This window comes from Dermacentor albipictus, chromosome 1 (genome assembly GCF_038994185.2).
Source record: "Dermacentor albipictus isolate Rhodes 1998 colony chromosome 1, USDA_Dalb.pri_finalv2, whole genome shotgun sequence".
Classification (NCBI taxonomy): domain Eukaryota; kingdom Metazoa; phylum Arthropoda; class Arachnida; order Ixodida; family Ixodidae; genus Dermacentor; species Dermacentor albipictus.
Window position 1 is genome coordinate 333,154,982 of NC_091821.1, and position 25,733 is coordinate 333,180,714.

Here is a 25,733-nt window from a genome sequence, read left to right on the forward strand (position 1 = left end):
CTTCGTTCTTTTTGGATAAAATTACCGCAAATTTTCCCTAACAAAAGCAAAAATTCCCTGAGCATTTCCAGACTATTCAAAATTCCTGAGAATTCCCGGTTTTCCCCGTTGGTAGACACCCTCAGACACCATAGGGGTCTACCAACGCATCTTTTACAATATACGGCCGTGAATGCTCCCTGAAAGATTTTAAGATTCCTTCAAGTATTATTTCAAGTACCCTGGTAGGAAGTATTCTGCCCACTGAAGAAAAGAAAGTGTTTGTCTGTCATACTTCAGACACTACAGAACAATTGGGATACCTTTTCGTGGCTCAAAAAGCGAGCTAAAATTTTTAGAGCACAGCTTTCAGGTGCAGCGAGCCTCGGCGTTGTCCCTTATTATAATCGAGTGAACGAGCACAGCGAAGAATGAAAGAGTGAACACAGAGCACTACAGGCAATGAAAAACGTCCGTGCAATCACAGCAGCGGTGGTGCCAACCAAACAGGGGACAGAAAAAGAAAACCAGCGGCGCCGGGCAAGTGGGGGATAGAAAAAACAAACAGAAAAGGCTCGCCTTCTTCAGCAGCAGCAGTGGCGCCGGCCAATGGGGAAAGAAGAAAAGAACCAGAAAGCCCGCCTTCTTTGCAATTGTTTCCCAGTAAAGATCACGTTTGCATAAGCTACAGTTGCTGGGAAGCAGTGACAGTGTGGACGGTTTTTACAGTATAGCGCCGCACGTCGCAACTCTGCCAGTCGGTGCGGTTATCAGTGTGATGCCTCAATACACCAAGAAATGAAAACATGTATAGAGCTGCGCTCAAATATCACATTAGGGAAGCTTATTTTCATGAGTGAATTTTTTTAAAAATATGCGAGATATCCAATAATTTGGATGAATGTATAAGAAAGAAAGAAAGAAAGGAAGAAAGAGAGCCAGATTCGAGTGACTGATTTGATTGACCAGCAGCTCACCTTCCAAAGCTATCACAGGCAAGACAGTCAGCGCCTTGACTAATGAGCAACTCCAGGGTTTCTTGATTGCTGCGCGATAAAAGAGAAACAAAGAAAACATTTAACACCTTTCAAAACAGTTAAGCACATGCAGAGTTGCGTATACATGTACACACATGCACACATTGAAACGCTAGTAGTGTCATGGTGTTAGGAGTTATCTTGACACTGGATAGCAATTAGGGGCATCTGGATATCAGCAACTTGAAACATGATTAAATTGAAACAGGAGGCGACTGAAAGCATACAGCAGTAATGCGGGTGAAGAGATAGGCGACGTCAAAAGCATGACTCGTTTGGTGGGAGCGTGGCCTTAATGCCCTCTTCCTGCAAAAAAGAGTGTAGAAGCTGCCTTGGTGCTCTCATGCTGGGAAGGGTTTAAAGAGAGGAGGCAGAGAAGGGTTAGAACGGGATGCCCTGTCCATTCGGTCACCAATGCAGTAAAAAAACAGTGAACTACAATTTGTGGAGTTTTGGGCATTTGCAAGGGTTGTGTGGAGCCGTGGCGTTGTGTTTCTGGGAGCTCCGTGTCCCTCTCCTCCCTGCCTGGACCGGGTTGGCAGCGCGTCATAAAACACTGCCACTCAGCTGTCATCCTGCCCATGGGAAGGTCGAGAGGCTTCACTCATTGGCTGACATTTTGATAAGATTCTGGCCCTGCTTGCAAGCGCTCCCGGTATGCGCACGCAAGACGGGGCCCGAGGAGACCACATCGGGGTGTCGTAAGGTGCATATGTGTTCCCCTCCGCCAGCCGTGGCCCCTTTTGCCCGCCACCGACTGATGGTTACTCCGGCTCATCGCGGTCCCGGCCTCGACGGGCGCGCGCACTCTTCCGTCGTCTCGATGTCCTGAGGCAGCGCCTTCCAATCGTGCCACCGTCTGTTAATCTGTTGTTCCTTTCTGTTTCGATTTTCTCTGCAGTGGGCCAAGCAATGGCAGGCGCTGACCAAAGGATAGGCAGCCTCTTACTGCTGGGCTCTTTGTTCTCTCTGTCGCGGTGCGCCGTTAGCGGCCGCACTTGCTGTTTCATTTTACTTTTTACTTTTCCCCCACTCCGTTCCTTGTCTGTTTGCTCACTCCGCGATATTTCCTCCTCTGCATCACTGTTGTTGCTCTCAACTTGGCTGGGATGTCTCATTGAGAAGTGCGTTCGTTGCCTGGCTTGTCTGCGGGATTTTCCGACGACCACATTATAACCAGCTCTTCATCTTGCACGGCTGCATTATAAGCGGTATGCGCATACACCGAGTTCCATTGGAAGTTAAATGGGAGTCAGTAAGAACTGCATAATATCTGGTCCTGCGTTATAAGCGGTTACGTTACAAGTAGTCTTAGTTGTACTTCCAAATTTTGCGAAATGCGAGAGAAGAATTGTTTAGAGCACTGTGCATCTTAATATGACTGGTTGAGGATGTGAGAGTCAGATATTTTTTTTAAAATTTACAACATACAACACCCTAGGCCATGAAAACGTCCGAAAAAGTGAATGCATGCCTTTTACTGCCCCCAAGGGCTCAAATAGCTGCAGGCACATTCAAAATAGTTCTGAAGGCCTGCTAGCGCACTTATACTGTGTATTGGTGCCCATAATGTGACAGCAGACAGTGAATGCACGCATGTATAATTAAGGACTACACACTGTACAGTACACACCGGACAGGCCGCCATTGGAATATGAACCTGGCAACGTTTAACGCTAGAACGTTATCTAGTGAGGCGAGTCTAGCAGTACTATTGGAGGAATTAGAGGGCAGTAAATGGGATATAATCGGGCTCAGTGAAGTTAGGAGGTCAAAAGAAGCATATACAGTGCTAACAAGCGGGCACGTCCTGTGCTACCGGGGCTTAGCGGAGAGACGAGAACTAGGAGTCGGATTCCTGATTAATAAGAATATAGCTGGTAACATACAGGAATTCTATAGTACAAACGAGAGGGTGACAGGTATGTTGTGAAACTTAATAAGAGGTACAAAATGAATGTTGTACAGGTCTACGCCCCTACATTCAGTCATGATGACCAGGAAGTCGAAAGCTTCTATGAAGACGTGGAATCGGCGATCGGTAAAGTGAAAACAAAATACACTATACTGATGGGCGACTTCAATGCCAAAGTAGGCAAGAAGCAGGCTGGAGACAAGGCAGTGGGGGAACATGGCATAGGCACTAGGAATAGCAAGGGAGAGTTATTAGTAGAGTTTGCGGAACAGAATAATATGCGGATAATGAATACCTTCTTCCACAAGTGGGATAGCCGAAAGTGTATGTGGAGGAGCCCGAACAGCGAGACTAGAAATGAAATAGATTTCATACTCTGCGCTAACCCTGGCATCATACAAGATGTGGACGTGCTCAGCAAGGTGTGCTGCAGTGACCATAGGATGGTAAGAACTCGAATTAGCCTAGACTTGAGGAGGGAACGGAAGAAACTGGTACACAAGAAGCCGATAAATGAGTTAGCGGTAAGAGGGAGAATAGACGAATTCCATATCAAGCTACAGAACAGGTATTCGGCCTTAACTCAGGAAGAGGACCTTAGTGTTGGAACAGTGAACGACAATCTTTTGGGCATCATCAAGGAGTGCGCAATAGAAGTCGGTGGTAACTACGTTAGACAGGATATCAGTAAGCTATCGCAGGAGACGAAAGATCTGACCAATAAACGCCAATGTATGAAAGCCTCTAATCCTACAGGTGGAATAGAACTGGCAGAACTTTCGAAGTTAATCAGCAAGCGTAAGACAGCAGACATAAGGAAGCATAATATGGATAGAATTGAACATGCTCTCAGGAACGGAGGAAGCCTACAAGCAGTGAAGAAGAAACTAGGAATTGGCAAGAATCAGATGTATGCGTTAAGAGACAAAGCCGGCAATATCATTATACTAATATGGATGAGATAGTTCAAGTGGCTGAGGAGTTCTATAGAGATTTATACAGTACCAGTGGCACCCACGACGATAATGGAAGAGAGAATAGTCTAGAGGAATTCGAAATCCGACAGGTAACGCCGGAAGAGGTAAAGAAAGCCTTGGGAGCTATGCAAAGGGGGAAGGCAGCTGGAGAGGATCAGGTAACAGCAGATTTGTTGAAGGATGGTGGGCAGATTGTTCTAGAGAAACTGGCCACCCTGTATACGCAATGCCTCATGACTTAGAGCGTACCGGAATCTTGGAAAAACGCTAACATAATCCTAATCCATAAGAAAGGGGACGCCAAAGACTTGAAAAATTATAGACCGATCAACATAATCCTAATCCATAAGAAAAGGGACGCCAAGGACTTGAAAAATTGTAGACCGATCAGCTTACTGTCCATTGCCTACAAAGTATTTGCTAAGGTAATTGCAAATAGAATCAGGAACACCTTAGACTTTCATCAACCAAAGGACCGGGCAGGATTCCGTAAAGGCTACTCAACAATAGACCATATTCACACTATCAATCAGAGGTGATAGAAAAATGTGCGGAATATAACCAACCTTTATATATAGCTTTCATTGATTACGAGAAAGCGTTTGATTCAGTCGAAACCTCAGCAGTCATGGAGGCATTGCGGAATCAGGGTGTAGACGAGCTGTATGTAAAAATACCGAAAGATATCTATAGCGGCTCCACAGCCACCGTAGTCCTCCATACAGAAAGCAACAAAATCCCAATAAAGAAAGGCATCAGGCAGGGAGATACGATCTCACCAATGCTATTCACGGCGTGTTGACAGGAGGTATTCAGAGACCTGGATTGGGAAGAATTGGAAATAAGAGTTAATGGAGAATACCTTAGTAACTTGCGATTCGCTGATGATATTGCCTTGCTGAGTAACTCAGGGGACCAACTGCAATGCATGCTCACTGACCTGGAAAGGCAAAGCCGGAGGGTGGGTCTAAAAATTAATCTACAGAAAACTAAAGTAATGTTTAACAGTCTCGGAAGAGAACAGCAGTTTACGATAGGTAGTGAGGCACTGGAAGTGGTAAGGGAATACATCTACTGAGGACAGGTATTGACTGCGGATCCGGATCATGAGACTGAAATAATCAGAAGAATAAGAATGGGCTGCGGTGCGTTTGGCAGGCATTCTCAGATCATGAACAGCAGGCTGCCATTATCCCTCAAGAGAAAAGTATAATAGCTGTGTCTTACCAGTACTCGCCTACGGGGCAGAAACCTGGAGGCTTACGAAAAGGGTTCTACTTAAATTAAGGACGACGCAACGAGCTATGGAAAGAAGAATGATGGGTTAAGGGATAAGAAAAGAGCAGATTGGGTGAGGGAACAAACACGAGTTAATGATATCTTAGTTGAAATCAAGAAAAAGAAATGGGCATGGGCAGGACACGTAATGAGGCGGGAAGATAACCGATGGTCATTAAGAGTTACAGAATAGATTCCAAGGGAAGGGAAGCGTAGCACAGGGCGGCAGAAAGTTAGGTGGGCGGATGAGATTAAGAGGTTTGCAGGGACAACATGGCCACATTTAGTACATGACCGGGGTAGTTGGAGCAGTATGGGAGAGGCCTTTGCCCTGCAGTGGGCGTAACCAGGCTGATGATGATGATGATGACTGTATCCCGTGACAGTGGCCCCTTTCTACTCTAAGTATGCTTCACTGCAGTATAAGGCATATGCTTCGCCACCTAACTGTTATATTGTGGCAAAGCTGACTTCTGGAAACTGGCATTATGCAACACTTGACTCTTGGAGTTCTATGTGTGCTATCGGCGAGGGTGACAAAGATGAGAATGGTGCCATTGCTGACAGCATCAAATTCTTTCAATGAAAGCCCAGCACCGAATAGCAGGAAGCTTAGCAGTGAACGTCAAAGCAGCTAGGCCTAGCGTTGCTGCAGTGGTGGCTACAGCTGCCAGCACATCGACATGCGAGAGCGCTGGTTCGAGGCTGCTAATAAAAACTGCAGCATTTGGAACCCGCGGTCATGGCAAAGAGTCGGGAAAATTGGACGGTGAAGGTTTCGGCATCTGAAGTTTCAGACATTTTTATACATTGGCTATATGGGGTACGTGGCAGTACGACGAAGGCGTCCGAAACTGCCACCACCCCTAGGGAGTCTGAAAAAATTAAATGTCGACTCTATATAAAGATGTTTACATTTCAGGCTGCATGCAGATTCATTATTTTAATACTTAAAAAATGTTTTCTTTCCTTGGTAGAGCTTACTATGGTTTCACTGCTGCAGCAAGGTGTTATTTTTCTCTTCCAAACATAGAGAAATATTTTATTCAACATTTCAAAATGTATATCGAAACATTTGTATCCCCTTCGATTTGAACATTTCACTATTTGGGCATACATCAGCAATGTTACTCACCCGCCATATGCAGCAAAATGTAAAGCGGTTCGCCCCTGGTCGTCTCTAGCATCAATCTTTGCACCAGCATGGAGAAGCTTGCGGCAGCAGTCGGTGTATCCACCCAAGGCAGCCATGTGCAGTGGTGTCATTCCTGAGCAGCCATGACTGCAAAAGATGAGGAGTAATGAATCTTACACCCCTTCCCAAGGAAGTGGACAGAAAAACAATAACATTCTGCAGCAATAGAAAGCTATAGGGATTAATGAAGTTTATGACTTTCCAGGTGGACAAACCTTAGCGTTTACACATTTGGCATTCATTGCACATTTAGCATTTACAGTAAACTCCCTTTAAGACAAACTTGATAAACTTAACAGAAAACTGTTTTCAAGTGGTACTCTTGCTTGGTTTCATCCAGCCGGTGACAAATGTTTCGTCCTTCTGTGCAAATCGTCAAGCAGTGACAAACATTTCACCTAATGGCCTTAAAAATCTTTCTGTGCCTTCATGCTGCTGGAAAAAGTTCACTAGAGAGTTAAAGCAGGCATCTGCTGCCTCACAAGTCATCGGTGCAGACCCCGAGTTAGTGGAACTACGTAGGAGAGCGCTGAGCACCTGGCAAAGCAATGTAACCTAGAGGAAAGTCTAGGTGACGGTGAGCAAAGTGGGTAAGAAACGAGGCGAAGCGTCGCGGAGCCGTGCTGGGTTGACCTCTTTTGCGATATGGACGTACCGCGTTTGTCTTGTGATAACATCGTCCTCGTGTGCCGTATGCTGTGTGTGTGAGTGAAAGCGTGCGATGGTGAGCTGACAATGACCTCTCAATCTTGCGTGCTCAAAGGAGGAAAGGGGAAGGGAAGTGTGCCATCTTACGTTGTGTGCATGGCCGCGCGGGGTCGCGCAGGCTTTATCTTGAACGCAACCTCGTTGGAGGCACAGTATAGATGGGCTGATGGCTCGTAGCTTCGCGCGCACTGTGCTCTCACTGCTCAGTTTGTGTTGAAGCAATAAGATAGTGCAAGGTCACTTCGCTTGCTGCCGCCGCTGCAAATCCTCACGCCAGCATTTTGACAGTGAGCGTCTGCAGTCATTGAGTATGATGTGTTCATGTTTGCCTGTGTGCGCTGACACTATGCTTGTTTGTTTAGTAAGCGAATGTTTACATGGGGATGTTCTACTTTGGCGGCTGCTGCATACGACACAGCCGCACGAGCCCTGCCTTGAATATCATTTGCGATGCGGACAGTTTAGGCGCACTGAGGGCCGATAGTTTTGTATGCGCTATTGCACCCATACGCTTGCGCATCACCTGCATTCACGCAGTGAAACATGAAACAAACAGTGTTTGTTTCCTGCTCTTGTTTTTGCTTCAGTCCACAGGTGATGTGTGCCGCAGGCCTCCAGTAGAGTGCCTTGATGCGCGCGCCACCACATGTGGCCCATCGAGGCACCCTAGCCTCCAGGATCGGTAGTGGTGGTGATCATTCCAAACATTCATCTTAACCCTTTTAGGGTCGATTTTTTTCACCATATGCGACCGCCCAGGGTCGATTTTTTTTATTGCAGATTCCGATTCTTCTTAGGGACTTATATCGAAAAAATTTACCGTAATTTTTTTTGGGGTGACCCTAAAGTGAGAAAAAAATATTTTGCGTTGGTATATATGCACTTTTCATTCATGAATAACAACAATAAAAAAGGAAATAAACTTATGAGAATTAAAAATTTGATGCATTTTTATGCACATAGTTCAAGGCTTTGAAAAATCCGCACACGAGAATATTTCGCAAGCCTCAAATGTTCCTGCTCTTACACTAATAAGTACGTCCATAGCGTAATCAAACTGCGTAGGTGCACGCACTCAAGAAAAGTTGTTTGGTTGTGTGCCCATCACAAAAAGCAACACGTGCGACAAACTTGCACTAATCTTCATCTTATCACCAACCAGCTAGGGCAATTAGTTTTTGCCAGTCTTAAAAAAAAAAAGAGAAACGGGAACGCATGCACGGCGGCGTCCTTCCTATGCGAAACCCTGTGAGCACTAAACGAGCGAGAAACAAGCGGTCACCCTTTGAGCGATTAGGAACAAGATAGCCATCAGTTTCCCAAGCGTAAAAAGGCGAAACCGCCCGCTAAACAAAATCCAAACGGCCGCCCGCCCGCGCGTGCGCCAATGCGCGAGCGGTAGTATATAAACGCGCAGGAGCAAACTAGCGCTAAAACAAACCATGCAACGAAAACCGAGAGAGATGGGTGCGCAAAAAAAATTCCCTGTATCCCCACATAGCGGCAGCACATGACAGAAAAGAAAAAGTTAGGAAATTGGCGCGCTTTTTAAACGTACAGAAGGCACCGTAAATATACGGCATCGTCCATTTTCGGACTTGTTCGTGGCGCGTATATTTACGTCATCGACTGTCGAAGGGTTAAGCATAGAGTTTTCCACACTATACTAGAGGAAACTCTGGTGCTGCAGTCGTTGACCCATCATGGGAACGATGGGAAGTACATGGATTTGTTTATTACGTTTTATATGCTTTCATTGTAATAAATTTCAGAGCAATCTATACTCTTCGAGGTGCAGAAGGCGCTGCGAACACGCACAATGGCTACTAATTGCAACGATCGAGCTTGTCGAGTTGGCCAAATCGAAATGCACCAAGCGTCTCAAGGCACTGGCATGCCATATATAAATTCATAAGGGTCTTTCACATTGCTTGTCGATGCATGCATCCATGGCATAATGGCTTCCTTATAGTGCTTCTGTGCTAGAGGTCCTGTCTTCAAATCCCGCCATCAGACAATTTTAATAATGTTTACTTATTTATTATTATGCAGTACACTGTTGAAAATGATGAGTTTACAAAGTCATAAAGCCGTTTGAAGCCAGAAGGACGAAGCTTAGGCAAATTCATGTACTTCCCGTAATTCCCATGCTGGATCAACCACTCTCATAGCAGCTCCTGTAGATACTAGCCCCAGAGTTCCCTCTAGTAATTATTGTATGGAACTCTATTATCTTAAATATCGCAGAAAAATCACTTTTTTTTTTTAAACAGTATGTTTGGATTCTATAGTGTCTGATACATTATCTCAGAAAATTTCACGCATCTTGGACCAATATTTTAGTCGTAATGGCATTTTATATCAAGTCAGTGAGCTGCGTTTTTACTGATAAACGTGCAAAGAAGGGCCTTCTTCCGTGACCCCGTGAGGGTACTGGGCCAATGCCAGGTGGCGTAGAGTCGCAGGCACGGGATGGTAGGCAAGGGTGTGTGGAGGGGAGGGAGAACATGGAAGGCGTGTGTGCGCGATCGGTATGCGGGGTGCGCGCAACAACGAACTGAGTGAGTGAAGTAATCGGCGGAGCAAGCCACGTGCGGTGTGGCGGGACGAAACGGAAACTGTGTGTGTGTGTGCATGTGCTGAGGATTTCGCGAAATAAAGAACGTGCTTACGTACTTGACAACTTGCAGTTGCCATTTTGAGTTTCCGAGCGCAGCCATTTTGGCCTTGTTTGAAAGAGCGACTCTTGTTTAGTTTTTGCACCACCTCTATTCTGTGTGCAGAATGGCTATGAGGAAAAAGCACACGAAAGAGTTGACCAGATGCGCAATTCCATTTGTCGACCAAGCCATGTGACTGAAAGCACTCCATGCCATTGGCAGATTTTTGCTGTTGTCTGCCCAGGCAGCACAGGTGTGCGCAACACGGAAAGAAATTCAGCGAACAGAAGAAGAAATGAGTGGTGTTAAACTTTCAGAAGTACAGTAGTGTTGGAAGATGCGCCGGCAATAGTTTGCTACACGTGCCAAGCGCCACCTAAGCTTCCTCCGTGGCTGAGAAATGGGCTTAGCAGATGAACGTGTTTCTAGCAGCGGCCGGTGTTTGTGCGGCATTCCAGCGCAACTATCGCTGCCTTACACTTTGGAGAAGTATGAAGGCGATTCAAGAAAAACTGCAGGACTTTACTTCAATGCCGGCTACCAAGCATGAATCGTATTTTCTCGCTCACGCTTACACCGCCGCGGCTGGCTCGGGTGAGGTGCAGATGGGACTCATCATGATAAGCCGGGCTTCTATAAATGCTCTGCTGTCTTGTATAAAACTCAAGTTGCAGTGCGGCAGTGGATAAAGGCGAACAGGACCGCAGTCTCGCCCTAGATATCTCATGTGGAATCTGCGGCGTTGGCACAGAGTTCGCCGCGAGTGAGCAATGGCCAAATACTGCGGGGATGCGTGACTCTCGCGCCTCCTGATATCTTGTTTTCCCGCATAGCTCCAGTCTCCTGCAGTGTGGCTTCGCCGCGTGGCCTGGCGCCCGCGGCGGTCGGAGTGGTTGAAGCGCAGTGCGAGAGATGGCGCGAGTGTAGCACTGCTAACGCCGCCTCACAGCGGGGTTACTTGGGTGCGGGAGAGACAAGGCGCTTCCTCTTTGGTTCGTGGACGGCAAGCAGCGCGGACGTACCGTGTGTGCGCCGATCCATACTTCCGTGAGACCGTCTTGCGAGGCCTCGTGCAAATGCGCCACCGTTCGCGTGACCGTACGCATGAACGACCAGGCGTTGGGATCCAGCATGGGGCGAACATATTCGCTCGTTATCTAATCGCGGTGAGTCGGACTTCTAGATTTGTCGCGCACCCATCGGCGTGTTTTGTGGATAGCAGCTCGGCTAGCAGGCACTGATCTATGAAAGGTGCAATAAATGCCCTTGTGATTGTTTGCACTACTGTGTTGTCGTTCCTTTGTTTCAAGAGCACACGGGTGAAAACCCCCCCAACACGCACCCCATTCCGCACGAACAGTCTCACTATGCACAAAATGCGGAGCACAGGTAATTGGCAAACGACATTAAATCAATTGTTTTTTTTCGATTAAAGATATTACTCTTGTGTACGATCTGCGTTGATTCCGCGTCAACCAAACGTGCAACCCATTCCTCGTCGACAATCTCTGCTGCTTGCAAAATGCAGAGTAGACGTAATCGGCAAACGAAATGCTTTTTTTTTTCCCCTATAATAAACGTTTCACACTGCGGCGTGCATACTGGGGTATGTGCCAGGGGCATGCTAGCCTATCACAACAGGTGGCATGTGCATACTTCATTATATTCCTGAATAAATCAAGTTCTCTGCATTTTCTCAATATTCTAGACTAACTTTTCGCTCAGCCTACTTGCTTCTGGCAACAATATCTCAAGATTTAGGTCAGCTACAGCTGCAATCTTTTTGTATGAAGCTAAATGCACAATGGTTGAAGTTTGTTTTTGTTCCATAGTAGCCATACTGTGAAGAATAAAAAGAAGAGGCGGCGGCTGCAGCAGCAGCAGCAGCAGTGGGAAAGTCGAAGGAAGAGGCAAAGAAAGCCTTGCTTTAAAACAGCACAAAACATAGAAACATGCTGTGGGGCTGGGAACTGACTACTAGAGCCTGTCCGTAGTCATCCCTCACCGTGATGACTGAAAACCAGCATCATCTGACTGCAGCACAGGGTTGTCGACTTGATGCAAGCTCGCTGCGACATTATTTTCACACTGTGAGGTGGTAACAGGTATCGAATGTATAGGCAACAGAAACACATGCAGTTCATGAAATGTTAAAGGAAAATTCAACATCCCCTCGATTATAGCCTGAAGGTAAAAAGAAAGCCCACTTAGTGTAGCTTCATTCTAGAGTTAGGTCGATAACAAGTTTGCCTTTCATAAACCGTCCTCCACCTTGCAGATTTCCACAGAACTGTTTTGCAGTCAAGGAATGTCATCTGTAGCTGTGAGGCAGCATTTTCAATGCTGCACAATAGTGAAAAAGCATTACCAGAAGTTATCTTCCTAGAAAACCAGTGAAAAAAAAAAGGGGGGGGGGGGTGCACCGTACGTGTCACAGGCAGCTCCAGCCAGCAGCAGTCCCCCGAGCAACAGGTCGTGTCCATGACGAGCAGCAACGTGCAGCGCAGTGCAACCCTGCACGTCATGGGCATCAACATGAGCACCAGCTTCCAAAAGAGTCTGGGCACGGCTGCAGCGGCCATGAATTGCTGCCATGTGCAATGGGGTACGGCCATCCTGGCTGGGGCAGTTCACTACAGCACCTCGATGACGCAGGAGAACCTCTAGGCAGCCTGCCCCATGTGTTGAAGCTGCCGCATAGTGAAGCGGTGTCTGCGTGCACAAATGTGCCAGGCACACGAAAAACATTCTTAAACTGTGTAGCAGTAATTAAAAACTTACAATTCGCGACCCAGGCCACTTAGCGCTATGGCAGTTAGAGAAATAATTCTTGATTCTTGATGAGATGCTTTCACAAGATCAGAGCACACACAGCCAGCTCAGTTAAATATATTGAGGTGTCAGTGCCACAAGGTTTCGATGTGATTTAAACATATCAAGGGCAGGGTGCAGTGGACCAAACCAATGGCTAATCTTGCAAACAACACAATCCCTGCATTTATTTTTTGCATCTACAGCAGCTGACTTACATCCATACATAATTTATTAGTAACGGTGAGGCACGTCTCTAATGTGTTTTCCTCACAACATGAAAGTGACATCGACCACAAGCAGTGTTCAAATAAAGGGCTTCCCTGCTCCACATACGAAGTGAAGAATTAGCATGTAACTGTGTATAATTTGAAATACTGTTCCATGCAGTTTTGATTCAATAACTGGCAACATGAAGCGAATAGGAGATCTTGCATTTACATGTTACCTGCATTTGAGATACTGGTGCCGCTGAGGCTCTGACAAAGATTTGAAGCTACATCGTATTTAGAAACCAGCTGTGCAGTGATTGCAAATAGAATTTTAGTGTAACTGCATAATTGCGATGGATATTTATTTTTCCTGTTTGGATATAAACTTAAGTGGACAGTAGCTGCTACATGATGCCCAAGAGTGGCAATTTTCTCACCACAATATACATCAACAAGAAACTGTGAAAGAAGTGGAATGGTGTCTAGTCATTAAATTCGACATCAAGCTCACCTGGCCACGGCAGTTGACAGCAGAAATGTGGGCGCCGGCAGCAAGTAGTTCATCAGCGATGTCCTCCTTGCCATTGAGACATGCCACATGCAAGGGACTGTTCCCACAGCCGTTCGGTGCATCCACGTCAGCACCAAGGGTCAGCAGCTGACGCAAAGCACTGAGACGCCCGTTGGCTGCCGCACAGTGCAGTGGAGTATAGTACTGCCAAGAAGGAAGAATGTGAGCAGAAGTTATGCTGCGTGCTGGGCAACTTTTACCAATTACAACACACATTATTCAAGACTCAAACGAACATGGTAAACCATCCTTTCCTTCATGACATCATCATACTCATCATTATCTTAGTTAGGCCTACCCCAGAACAAGGGCCTCTTCCAGATATGACCTCTTCCACTTACACATAACTGCATGCTATGCCTACGAACCTAATGCTGCAGTGTCATCTAATCCTCTGATGCCCTAAAGTGCATTTTCCTTCCTCTTTGCATCTGTTCATTTCTGTGGAAGACCCCCACTTATCAATATACACATTACGTACACTGCTGCCTTCCTGGCAGCAGTGTGGAGAAAATGACATGCGCTACGCAGACCAATAAAGAAGTTAACCCTTTCAGGGTCAATGACATAAATATACAGCGCCGCGAACAAGTCTAAAATGGTCGATGCTGTATGTTTGTGGTGCCGTCTGTTAATTTAAAAAGTGTGTCAATTCCCTAACTTTTTCTTTCGTGGCATGTGCTGCCACTATGTGGGAATACAGGAAATTTCTTTTCTTACACCATTGTTGCATGGTTTATTCGCTCTGGTGCGTCTGTTAGTTTGGATACTGTTCCACGGGCAGCTTCGGCTTCTTGCGCTCACAGAACTAATGGTTATCTTGTTACTAATCGCTCAAAGGGTGATCTCCTGTTACTTGCTGGTTTATTGCTCACAAGGGTGCGCATACGAAGGATGCCGTTGTGCATGCATTTCCTTTCTTTTTTTTTTGGAGACTCACGAACAATAATTGCCTCTGGTTGGCGCTAAGATGAAGATTAGCAGAAGTTTGTTGCACATTTTGCTTTTTTGACGGGCACACAACCACACAGTTTCCTTGAATGCGCTCACCTACGCAGTTCGATTACGCTATGGACATAAATATTAGTGTAAGAGCAGGAACACTGGAGACTTGCAAAACATACTTGTGTGCGCATTTTCTAAGCCTTGAACTATGTACATAACAATGCATCAAATTTTTAACTCTTAAGTTTATTTCCTTTTTAATTGTTGTTATGCATGGATAAACAGTACATATATATTAATGCAAAATATTTGTTCTCATTTTACGGTCACCCTTGAATTATGGTAAATTCTTTTTTGAAATAGGCCCCTCCGAAGGATTTAAATCTGCAATAAAAATAATTGACCCTGAATGGGTTACACACCTAATCAAAGAGCAGTTTTGTGACTGCAGGTACACAAAACACAAGAAAATGTAAATGTAGTCTGTGAGACTGTCCGCACACTACTTCCTTGCTTCTGCATTAAAACTAGAGGTGAGCAAATACCAAATAGTAGATTTTTAATCAAATATTGAGTCATATCAAGAAAGCCGAATATCAAATAGAATATTAAATACCAGAAAATTTCATAAAATTTAATTATTACAAATGATGGGCAAGAAAATACGGTGCTGCACACGCTCGCAAGTTTCCTAGCATTGCATCATAAGAGTGTTGTAAGCTATCAGTAACTTAGGTACACGGACATCAAGACATACAGTACAGTGTGCTCTTATTGAAGGGAACGCCAAATTAATATGGCAGCACTGATTACAGCTGTTCTAGTATCTTAAGGTGAAAATATTTTTTTATCAATAGAATTTCTGTTGAATAGAATAAGTTTTTCACTACTGAAACTAATGAATTAGTGATATTCTGTTGTAATGAATAGCAATTTGTTCCTCAGTTTAATAGAGGGCCTGCGTTCTGCAGCAATCATTTTATTTATTGGATAGAAAGCTTTGCTTTCCAGTTTTGCTCCAAAATACAGAATAGCTAAACTATCTTCACTGCAGCTGGGTTATCATAAGGCCAGTCTGCCCAACAGGTGAAAGGTCTGCACATCAAGCGACTTGATCATCGCTCCACATGTAACCAGTGCTGACGTTAATGGTGGATCCACACGACGGACGAAATCCGTCTTTTTCGCGATGGACTGCGCATCACGTGACTACGCGTCACGGATTTGTGCCGTCTGCGCGTCGTCCGCGACCCCCACGGACGGAAAATGCCGAGCTATTTTTCGCATCCGGATTTTGGGGGTCGAATGCTGCGGATTTAGCCTAGCATGCTCTACAGTCTGGCAACAAGCGCGACTTTGGTATCTTTCTGAAACAGCTTCATCGCTGCTAACACCATTCGCGTCCAATTCGGACAAACAACAACCGTTGCGGCCAACAGTCGTTTCCTTTCGATCTCCATTTTCATTCAGAGTGAAAAACACCTATGACAAAGTGTTTGTTACACCGATGGCGCCATCTAGAGTGAGTAGAAACAAGCAATCATGTTAACTTACAGCCACTGAGATCCGTCCGGGCCGCCACAACATCTTCAAGGCCCTGTTCAGCCAATACAGCCACTCTAAGCCTACACGCCGAGAATCTGAGTATCGCTTTCAGAAACAGTGCCCACTCATCACGAATACATTGCTGTCGAAGCTTCTGGACACAAATTTAAGCCAAATACAATCCTCAGTTTGAAAGTTACGGGCCTCACAGTGGACGACGACGACTTGACAGGTTCGAGGCGGACGGCAGTCGCTTCGCGCGTAGCCGCCATCTTTATTTTTCCGGCGCGGTCGCCTACTCAGTCCGTCCGTCGTCTGGATGCGCTTCGCAGCCGGACGGGCGGCGGAATAAGCGTCCGCGGCACAGATTTGCGCGGAGCCGTCCGTCGTGTGGATCTACCATAAAGAGCAGGTGCTACCCGCACCGTTTCATTGTCAGGTTCACTGTGATTTGCCAGCTGTCAAAGAATCTGAAACCTTCAGGGAAACACCATGCTCACGCGATAATCGCTACCCCCCCCTTTCCTGTTTCCTCCTCCTACTCCTCATTAATCCGCTGTCTCTCACTTTCGTTTGTGAGGAAGTTGTTGGCTTAGTGAGCATCGTATGGCTGCTGCAAGAAGATCTGTGCCGAATTGGCCCCAAACAGTAACCTTAATCGCCAACACTGAATGAAGCAGCACCGATCAAGTCTAATGAATGAAGCAAAGTGGACATGATGAAAATTCACCGCTGGCCGATGCAGCAATGGTCTGCAAACCATTGCGAAATGCTTGCCACTAATATGTTGATACAGATGGCTCATCAGTGACCAACGGCGATTGAAGCGACATGTGAACTTTATCACAGCGTATTCAACACAATCTGCATGCCTATCTGTGGCTAATCGGCCCGATATTCATACTTTACGAAACACCTGGTACTGCGCGGGTCTCTACACCGAATATACCAATATATCTAATAGTATATGCATATCCGATAAATTGAATTATTCAACTGTTCACTTATTATTCAATTAAAGCCCTTAGTGCCGTGCACAAGTGAGGCATGAGCCAATGATTGGAAGCACAACTAGGAAGCTGCTGATGAACCAAGGGCCTGCCACAATGCTAAACATGAGTCAAACACGTCTAAGCAAGATTCCAAGCACGAGTCACGGAACATGCACGCCAGTTTCCGCTAGCGCAGTATTGGGTCTCCTTGTTTATATAAAAGCAATGCTACTGAAGCAGGCACCAGCAGAGGTGCTGAGCTGACCACTATGTGCAGGCATTCCAGGGCCTCAAGTCATTTTAGAGTACAGTCAGAAGTGTACTCTAAAAGCAGCAAAATGAGTTTTTTGAAGGCAATTTATCCATTTAAAGAGAGTGCAAATTTGTGAAGCTTCAGTTTACAGCAAGTAGCACACAGCACTTTGCAAATGTAAAAAAAAAAAGAATGTGGGTTCCTAGTGGTTACTTCAGCATTCTTGTAACACTACAATGACACTAAAGGTTAGTGCAGCAAGAGAAGAATGTAGCACACAAAAATAACTAGTCATGAAATGTAACTTCGCATGGGCTTCGTACTATTATGTGCACAAGTAGAAGTCATGGATTATGAGCACTACAGCATCAACTTCGCTGTCAATGCTTTACATTAGATCTTCTGTATAATATCACCCTTTTAAATTAAATTATGGGGTTTTATATGCCAAAACCACTTCCTGATTATGAGGCACGCCACAGTGGAGGACTCCGGAAATTTCGACTACCTGGGTTTTTTTAACATTAAACATTTTAACATTAAATCTAAGCACACGGGTGTTTTCGCATTTCACCCCCATCGAGATGCGGCTGCTAGGGTCGGGATTCGATCCCGCAACCTCGTGCTCAGCAGCCCAACAACATAGCCACTGAGCAATCACGGCGGGTTGATATCACCCTTTTGCATACATCACTGCATTTATCTGCAAAGCCACGTGAGTAAAAACATACCATATCCGAGTGTTTCTCCACTTTTATCCTCTCCCGAATGCTGTGTGCATGTGTATACAAATTGCAAGGACTTCATTACATACTGGATTTACGTGTGTAAAGCCACTCTTTTAATGCAATTGAAATGACCACATTTACAGTTGCGGACAGATTTTTCAAACATGGACAATGCTGTGAAAATGTCAGAATAATCTGGCAATCAAAAAAAAAAAAGTGAATTGCAATGACAAAAACATTTTTGTTTTGTTTTTTATAGCGTCAGGAGAGCAGAAATTTCCTTTATGGACATTTGCTTAGCGTTTTGCCTCACTAAAATAAAGTCTACCTAAAGTTTCGTGATGGCCTAGGGTGTGGGTGCATTTCGTGTTCACTCATCACACAGCCCTATGTGCACTGAGAGTCGTCACGAAGTGCCAATATTGCATATGCGACCTTGACTCCGCAACAGGGTCAGTTTAGGCTGTGTTGCCCAAATCAGTTAGGAGCTTTTTTGGCTTTATGCCTGCATGTGAGCTTAAATGGTTCTGTCCAGTAAGCACACACATGAACTTGGTAGGTGCTCCCAGTATTTGCGGCTGATCGTACGCAAACCCAAGCTCCGCTTCATGCATGTGGCTGTCATTTCAGCCTGTGCACATTATCTTACGCCTGGATCACCAATGCAGTCTACTGCTACAGTCGACTCTCGTTACAACGGACCCTGATAATGCAACCAAAGACGTACGTTTTATTTGAAGTAAGTAATATCCAAAATGCTTCACTTCTTAAACTTTCATCACGATGTTTAACAACTTTATCGCAAAGAGTGAGCGATGAACCTCCAATGTAACAAACAAACAAAAAGGTCGCAGTTTTGCCTGAACGGCGAAGCATCGATTACGGTAGCAAATTAAGCAAGCGCAGCAGCAACAACGAGCAAATTGACCTTCATGCTGTTACTTGTTTTAACGCAAACTAAACGTCAAAAGCACAGCACGTACGAAGCTACTGGCACTGGGTGCACTTTGTCCACATAGCAGATCACCTTGAAGGCCCACACGGGCATGCACTGTGTTCACATCGCAGACCACTTTCATGATACAACGCCCACGCAGACGCATACTTTGTCCACATCGTAGGTCACTTTCAAGATACCGCGGCCACCCTGTAAGCAGCAGCTGCCGGAGTAACCCCTCGCCCCCTTGCCTCCCGCGCGAAAGACGACGCATTTCTCCTCCGCCTTTCTCCCTCGTGTGCACAATATTGAGCCGCAATCGTCAGCTGACCCTCGCAAGTCAGTTGTCAGCACGTGTCGACAAGGCAAAAGTATGTTTGTTAACGCAATATCGTTAAGGGCCCAGTGTTGCCGAAAGTGTGGTCTTGGCATCCGGCGTCTGACGTCGTTTCAGCAAAAAGAATTTCGAACCACGCATACCCAACCACGCAGGCCCTCCATGTGGCACAAGGAAGTCGCTGAACCAATTGAATTTCTCAAGGCAAAATATGTACAAAGTCATAAAGTACAACTTACACATAACCAACCTACAGACATGATAGCATTGGACTGTAATTTCAATATACGAGAAAACAATTCTGTTATGCGAAAACGAAAAAAAAAGGAAAGCAAAGGAATAAGAAAAAGCTTTTTTTCCCAGCGTTTCTGCCCTTCATAGAGCGGCCATGGCCTCCCAGATTTGCGTGCGCAAATCTCAAAAGGCCATAAAGCGGTGTGCCTGGTTCCTTGCAACAGCTCCAGATGGTGCTCGCCTCCACTGCATCGCAGCCCATGCAAGAAGTTGCGTCTCCACCAGAAAGCTCGCCTTCAAGCATAGCGTTCGCCACCAGCATTTGAAATTATGGGGTTTAACGTGCCGAAATCCGCCAGCATTTTCCAGTAAACATTAAGGTTACATAAGCTGCAGTTGCCGGGAAGTGTGAGAAGCAGTCAAGAATCTTTGAATCAAGAATCTTTGCCTATCGTGTTCCACACGATAGGCAAAGCTTAAGCGTCGTCCAAATTTTTAAACGCTCCCTTTTTAAAAAAATTGCTGCTAATTTTGTCCAATGAAGCCAACAGTCCTTTGTAACACGGTCCGTCAAAAGAGGATTTCATTGCATTAATAAAATAGGCAGAAGAAACTAAGGCTGAAATATGGTCCGTTATATCCGAAAGTCTGTTGTACACAGGTCCATTGCAACAAGCGTCGACTGTACAAATATCGTAACGGCAAACTTTCTGCAACAGCCTGCAGTCCATTGCGCCTACTGGCTAGGCACATCCAGCACAGACATACTGCTTCATTGTCGATGACGACCAATTTTATAGTTTGGTGCGAAGGGCGGAATAGGTGGTGTCCAAAACTCTACCTCTATGACGTGTTTCTGGCTCCCAAAATCACTTCTGCTGCATGAAACCAGCAAAAGCATAACCTTCAAGATCTGCACCTGTTATACAAAGGGCGACACCACGAGTGAATGGATTTGGACAGCACTTACACGGCGATGATAATGCCATCGTTGGCAGGACAACTAGTGCCATCTAGTAGCAGCTTGCTGAGATTAACTAGCATACAATCATGTGCGTTACATTTAGTAAAACATTCTTTTTTTTTTCTTTATCAAATTTTCTCACTCCAAAGGGGGGGGGGGGATGTTTGGGCCTTGCATGAGTAAATACGGTACATATCATAGCATAAAAGTGGTTTGGTAAACAGAAAATAATGCATGAATTGATTGTTTCATGTCCCAGAGAAAAACTGGGGCTAAGAGAGATGCCATATTGAAGGGCTCTGGATTAATTCGGACTGCCTGTTGTTCTTTAAAATGCATCTAAATTTAAATACACAAGTGACATTACTGAATAACTGAGAGTGATTAAAATAAGGTTCAGTGATCTGTTTGGGTACATACGTCCTTGTCTCGCACGTTGACATCGGCTCCATGGCTGACCAGAAGAGAGATAACTTCCGTGTGGCCCATGTAGGCAGCCCAGTGGATGGCTCGGCGATCACGCTTGTCAAAGAAGTTGCATGTGGCGTTGTTCTGCAGTAGAAGCTCCACCATCTGGAGAAGGTACACAAAATGCAAATGTTGAAACAGTCCTCTCAAGCGTGCCGAACTGCCAGCTTATGGAACTTGGGCGATTAGCTTGTTATAATACTGTTCCATAGCAATATGTCACCTCATCAATGACAATCATGATCCTTGCTTTACTTTATGTGGTCGGGAAATGAGAAAAGATGTATTTTGATTCCTAGCCAAGGGCTATACGCTCCTGACACTGCCCAGGCGGCGCGTCCGAGCAGCGATGGTCAGCGCCTCTTGCGGCACCTTCCGCCAAAACTGACACTGACGGACTACGCTTCTCAGGCTGCCAACGTGGATCTGCCAACGTGATCGCATGTTCATGTTTGTTTTGAAACGAACAAATGGCGCAAGTTTTGCTGCGTGATTTCAAACTAATCTCAAAATTAGACGGTCGGATACGACCTGCATGCCAGTCTTCGTAAAGGGGAAAAGCCCTACGATGCCGGGCACGTTCACAGCGTGAAAGAAGTCACCAGTGTGACTATGCTGGCAAAGTGTCACTCCCAGCAAGGCAAACACAACTACAGCGTATCTCTGGACGTGGGAAAACTCAACTATCATATTATGCTTTGATCAAGCAGCTCACAATTGAGTGTGCAGGCGTGGCTGAGCTTATTAAGCGTTAGGCATAGGTGTTCTTGGCCAACCATTTCAGTTACCGTGGACAAAACGTGTTCTTCGTGGAGTTGTTTTGACACACATGCAAAGCCTCATTGGCCACGGATGATAGGGCCATATATTTTCGAATTAACAAAATGGTCTTTTAAACAACTAGCGCAAAAATTGTATTAGACTGCTATGTTCTGCCAAAAGCAACCACAGTACTTTGTTTACAACTGCTGAGTCACCGGCAGGACCTTTGGCCACTCTGGCCACCAAGACTGGCGTGATCGTATCTGGCAGCCTGAACCAAAGCAGAGCCGCACAGCGTGAAGTGCCCATGCAAGCCAGAACACCTGCAGCCACCACGCAATATGCTTTGTACAGTAAAATAAATAGATCTAATTGATGTGGAGAATATACGAAAAAAATTAAGTCGGCTTTTCAGCAAGACTCTCGACCAAAAACTTCAGTGTACTGACTGCAATACTTTCTAGTGCTACCCTCCAGGAAGGAAGCGCAAGCACGTTTATACAGCAGAATCTCGGTGATATGATCATGCCTCATGTTATTTGGGACGATACGAATTTTTCAGAAGTCCTGGTAGTAGTTCATTAGCTTACAATGTGCTAAATTTGAATGTTGCGAACAGCTTTTCGTTCTGCAGTGGATAATACGAAGAACCGAGCCACCCCACCTGATGCGCTGGTTGCATTCCTGTTGCTCGGGTGACGTACATCACCCTGCCTCGACTCCGTACTTGCGCATGCTGCTTTGTACAGTGTCATGAAACTTGTTAGCCATCTTCAAGCAGCTCGCTACTTTAACAGGAACTGGTAATTGCACATGATCAAGTCTTGCCACATCAGCATGTTCGGTGGCATTCGCTTCCATAGGTAGCCACATCGCTGTACTCTACACCTTCCATTGCCTTCGGCACCCAATCACAATTGTGTTCTACAACCAGTGATAAGATTTCTTTGTACCATTCAGAAGTGAAGGACATGGCATTGAATATGCTCAATCAGTTCATTCAGAAGGAGGTTGAAGCAATTATGATACTGTCCACCTCCACCCCACAAGAACAAAATTTTCTTATGGCCTCTACAGATACAAAGGTCAGCCCACAAATGCCTTACAGGCGAGCAGATGAACTGCTGCATGGCAGTAAAATGAATGCAAAGTGATTGCTAATTAGATGACATCAGCTGGAGCTCTTCACTGCCAACTAATTGTGAGAAATTACTGCTGGGATCCACAACAAGGACAAATGAAACCACACCTACATGGATTTGTTTGCAAGACTGTTTGACAGAGTAGAAGAGGAACTTATACTAAAACTTAATTCTACAAATGAAAGCGTTGTGCAAGACATATGCACTTACCGGTGTGTGCCCATTGTAGGCAGCATGATGAAGGCTGGTGCGTCCAGCACGGTCCGAGATGTTGACATTATTCTGCAGAGGAATGATCAGCTCAGCACATGACACTGCATTATTTGCAGCTGCCACATGTAGTGGAGTCTGCCAAAATTTGTCTCGTGCATTCACGTCTGCCTGGTGTCGTAGTAGCACTTCCACAGTTTTCTGCAAGACAAAAAGAATATAATCAAAAGACTGCATGACCTATTTCTTACCACCTGTAAATGAGCATTCAGGGTTTTCCCGACTGTAGCACTGGACTTCGCATTATTTATGCTTGTACACAACGAAACACTGACAGCACACTAAACAACACCTCACCCCTTTTATGTTACACCCCTTATGTCAACATATTATCATTTTATGTTACAAAAGAAGGAAATAAAAATAAAACCAATATTAAACCCATGAATTCACAAATGGCTCTCTAAAGCTAGGCAACATTCATACAGAATTGCACAGGGATAAAGTGAAGTTCTGCTTAAGATACACGATTTTCACACATAAGGCAAGCCTGGTATCAACTGCATGTCATGTAATGGCACTCTTATTTTTCTTGTTAAGAGTTCATTATGTTTACCCCACAAACACAGTTAAACTTCGATACAACTAACTTCAATATAATGAAATTCTCAATATAACGAAGTATTAAAATTTTCATAATATCTTGTCCATAGAACACCATGTATTTAGAACTTCAATATGACGAAGTGTGTTTTTATGTGATTTCAATATAACAAAATGTCACTGCCGGTGAAAAAAAAAAAAAAAAATGCCGAGACAATAAATGGAAACTTTGGTGGAATCAGATGGTAAAATGATTTAATTACAAGCAGCTGCTTGCAAACGCACCTCTCAAATTGCGCGCTGCACCACAAGAGCAACCGCCATTTCGGCGGTCATGGGCCCTATAACATCATGAGCCCTGTAACGTAAAACTGTTCCAACATGTTTTTATTCCAATCTCTTGACATCAAATTTGCATAACCGCTGACACAAGCATCGGGCAGTGGACCACAGGGTTGTTTGAACAGACCAATCAAACGCTCTCTTCATTTATAGGAGGTCACTATTGTTTGCTTTAAAAGCAAATAACATTGCGTACACTGAGCAGCTCGTCTTATCTAACTGGCTGACGAGAGGCAAAGGGCACGCTCAAATGGACAGGGATTCAATGGGGCCGAGCCAGTGCACTGAAAATCAATAACCGGATGAAGAGGGTGGTGCCGGCGTTTGCGACTGGTCCGCTTTCCCTTCTTAGCTTGCGTTGGGTGGTTGAAAATTGTGGCGGCACGCAACAAAAGGTTAAGAATGCCACTAAAACGGATCCTCAGCAAAGAGTTGGCACAGCAAAGTCGTAAATGTGCCGAAAATGCTCAATAACATTACACAGCCATGCAAAACGTTTTGTTGTAGGCAAATAAACCTAGGTGCGAGTAACCAGTGCCTGAGCGATCGACTGCAGCCATCTTTTATTCCCTTTAGAAAAGGGCAGCTTGCGGCTATTCAGAAAAAAAATCAGTTTTGTTCGGCAGATTAATGCATCTTTAACGAGCACATGTCACTTTGACGCAGTAAGTTTTGTGGTTTTGTGATGTCACGTGGCAGGCAGGTGAAGCGGGTGCAGCCCTAAATCTTTTGACCAATAGACGAGCTCTAATAGCAAAAAGGCGTCGAATCGGAAATAATTGTTTTTCTTTTGTTCGGTCCAATCATGCATAATCAATGTGTACATGTCATATTAGATGGGGAGCTATAACTGTTTTTGTGACGTCACGTGACAGGCAGGCGAAGTGAGGGTGGGCCAAAAAAGTTTTTGACCAATCGCGGAGGGCTGATTGCAGAACTAAAGTTTGGAATAGCTTTACGTTGTAGTGCCTCATGTTCCATTATAAAGTCCAAGCGCGATAAGATCCTATCGCGCGTCGCACACTTTGTGCTTATTGTATGTTCAAAGAGTGGCTTGCCAGGGTGGCGTGGCACCATGTAAGCTGTCTTCTCGTGCGTTTACTATTGGAGGTGGTGCAATTTCGAGTTTCGGTGACCAACTGGTGCGAAAGGCAGACAAAGCATTCGCTCCCCACTGCCGCCACTTTTCCTGATAGCGTCATCCCAGTACGGGCAATGCTATCAGTTGCGGGAGCAGAGGGCACGCGGAAGTGTGGCTGGCTACGCTTAATTTGTACCACGGATGTGAAGATATCGTCGACGTATGTGGCATGAAACCATATCATTCGTTGGCGACTCCCAAATTTATCATAATGAATTGTTTTCTCATTCAAGTTTGCTCTCTTCAACTGCCCAATAATTCAAAAAGTTCTGCGGCCCCTTTCCATGCAAGAAAAATCTATCAAATCTGTACCTATCTGCATAAACACTTGAATTTCAATACAACGAAATTTCTAAATAACAAAGCAAATTGCCGATTTTACCGACTTTGTTATATCGAGGTATAACTCTATTTACAAAATCAAACATTAAAATGGGAACAAATGTAATAATTCTAAGATATGCCAATTAACAAGCCTTTTTTGCAAAAATCCATTGCATGCAAATACAATTTGACAATGCGTACCACGATCAACAACCTACATAAAGTTACTTGGAAACCCACATGAAGGTGCTAGGCGGTGGTAATTTTAAACTCAGGTCTAGGTTTAGACCCATGCTTAGGTTTACACCTACGTCTAGGTTTAGACCTAGAGTGAGATCTTTTAGATCTCTATCACATACAAGTATGCATACATACATGCATATGTGTACACACACACTCCCAATGTGTATACTTGTTAAATTTAAATGCCCAACAGCAAATCAAAATGTGAATTAAATGAGCT

General features: G+C 45.0%; 1 protein-coding gene across 5 annotated transcripts in view; it reads right to left on the reverse strand.

Moving 5' to 3' along the window:
• Window positions 1–25,733, reverse strand: part of LOC135910071 (serine/threonine-protein phosphatase 6 regulatory ankyrin repeat subunit A-like) — a 120,981-nt gene that overhangs the window by 82,951 nt on the left and 12,297 nt on the right. For all 5 annotated transcript variants that reach the window (XM_065442098.2, XM_065442107.1, XM_065442083.1 and 2 more), the window contains 6 exons: window positions 22,861–23,061; window positions 20,699–20,851; window positions 13,284–13,487; window positions 12,178–12,461; window positions 6,322–6,468; window positions 957–1,025 (listed from right to left, as the gene is read on the reverse strand). In XM_065442098.2, the coding sequence (XP_065298170.1) occupies window positions 957–1,025; window positions 6,322–6,468; window positions 12,178–12,461; window positions 13,284–13,487; window positions 20,699–20,851; window positions 22,861–23,061 (1,058 nt within the window). The remainder of the gene's footprint in view (window positions 1–956; window positions 1,026–6,321; window positions 6,469–12,177; window positions 12,462–13,283; window positions 13,488–20,698; window positions 20,852–22,860; window positions 23,062–25,733) is intronic.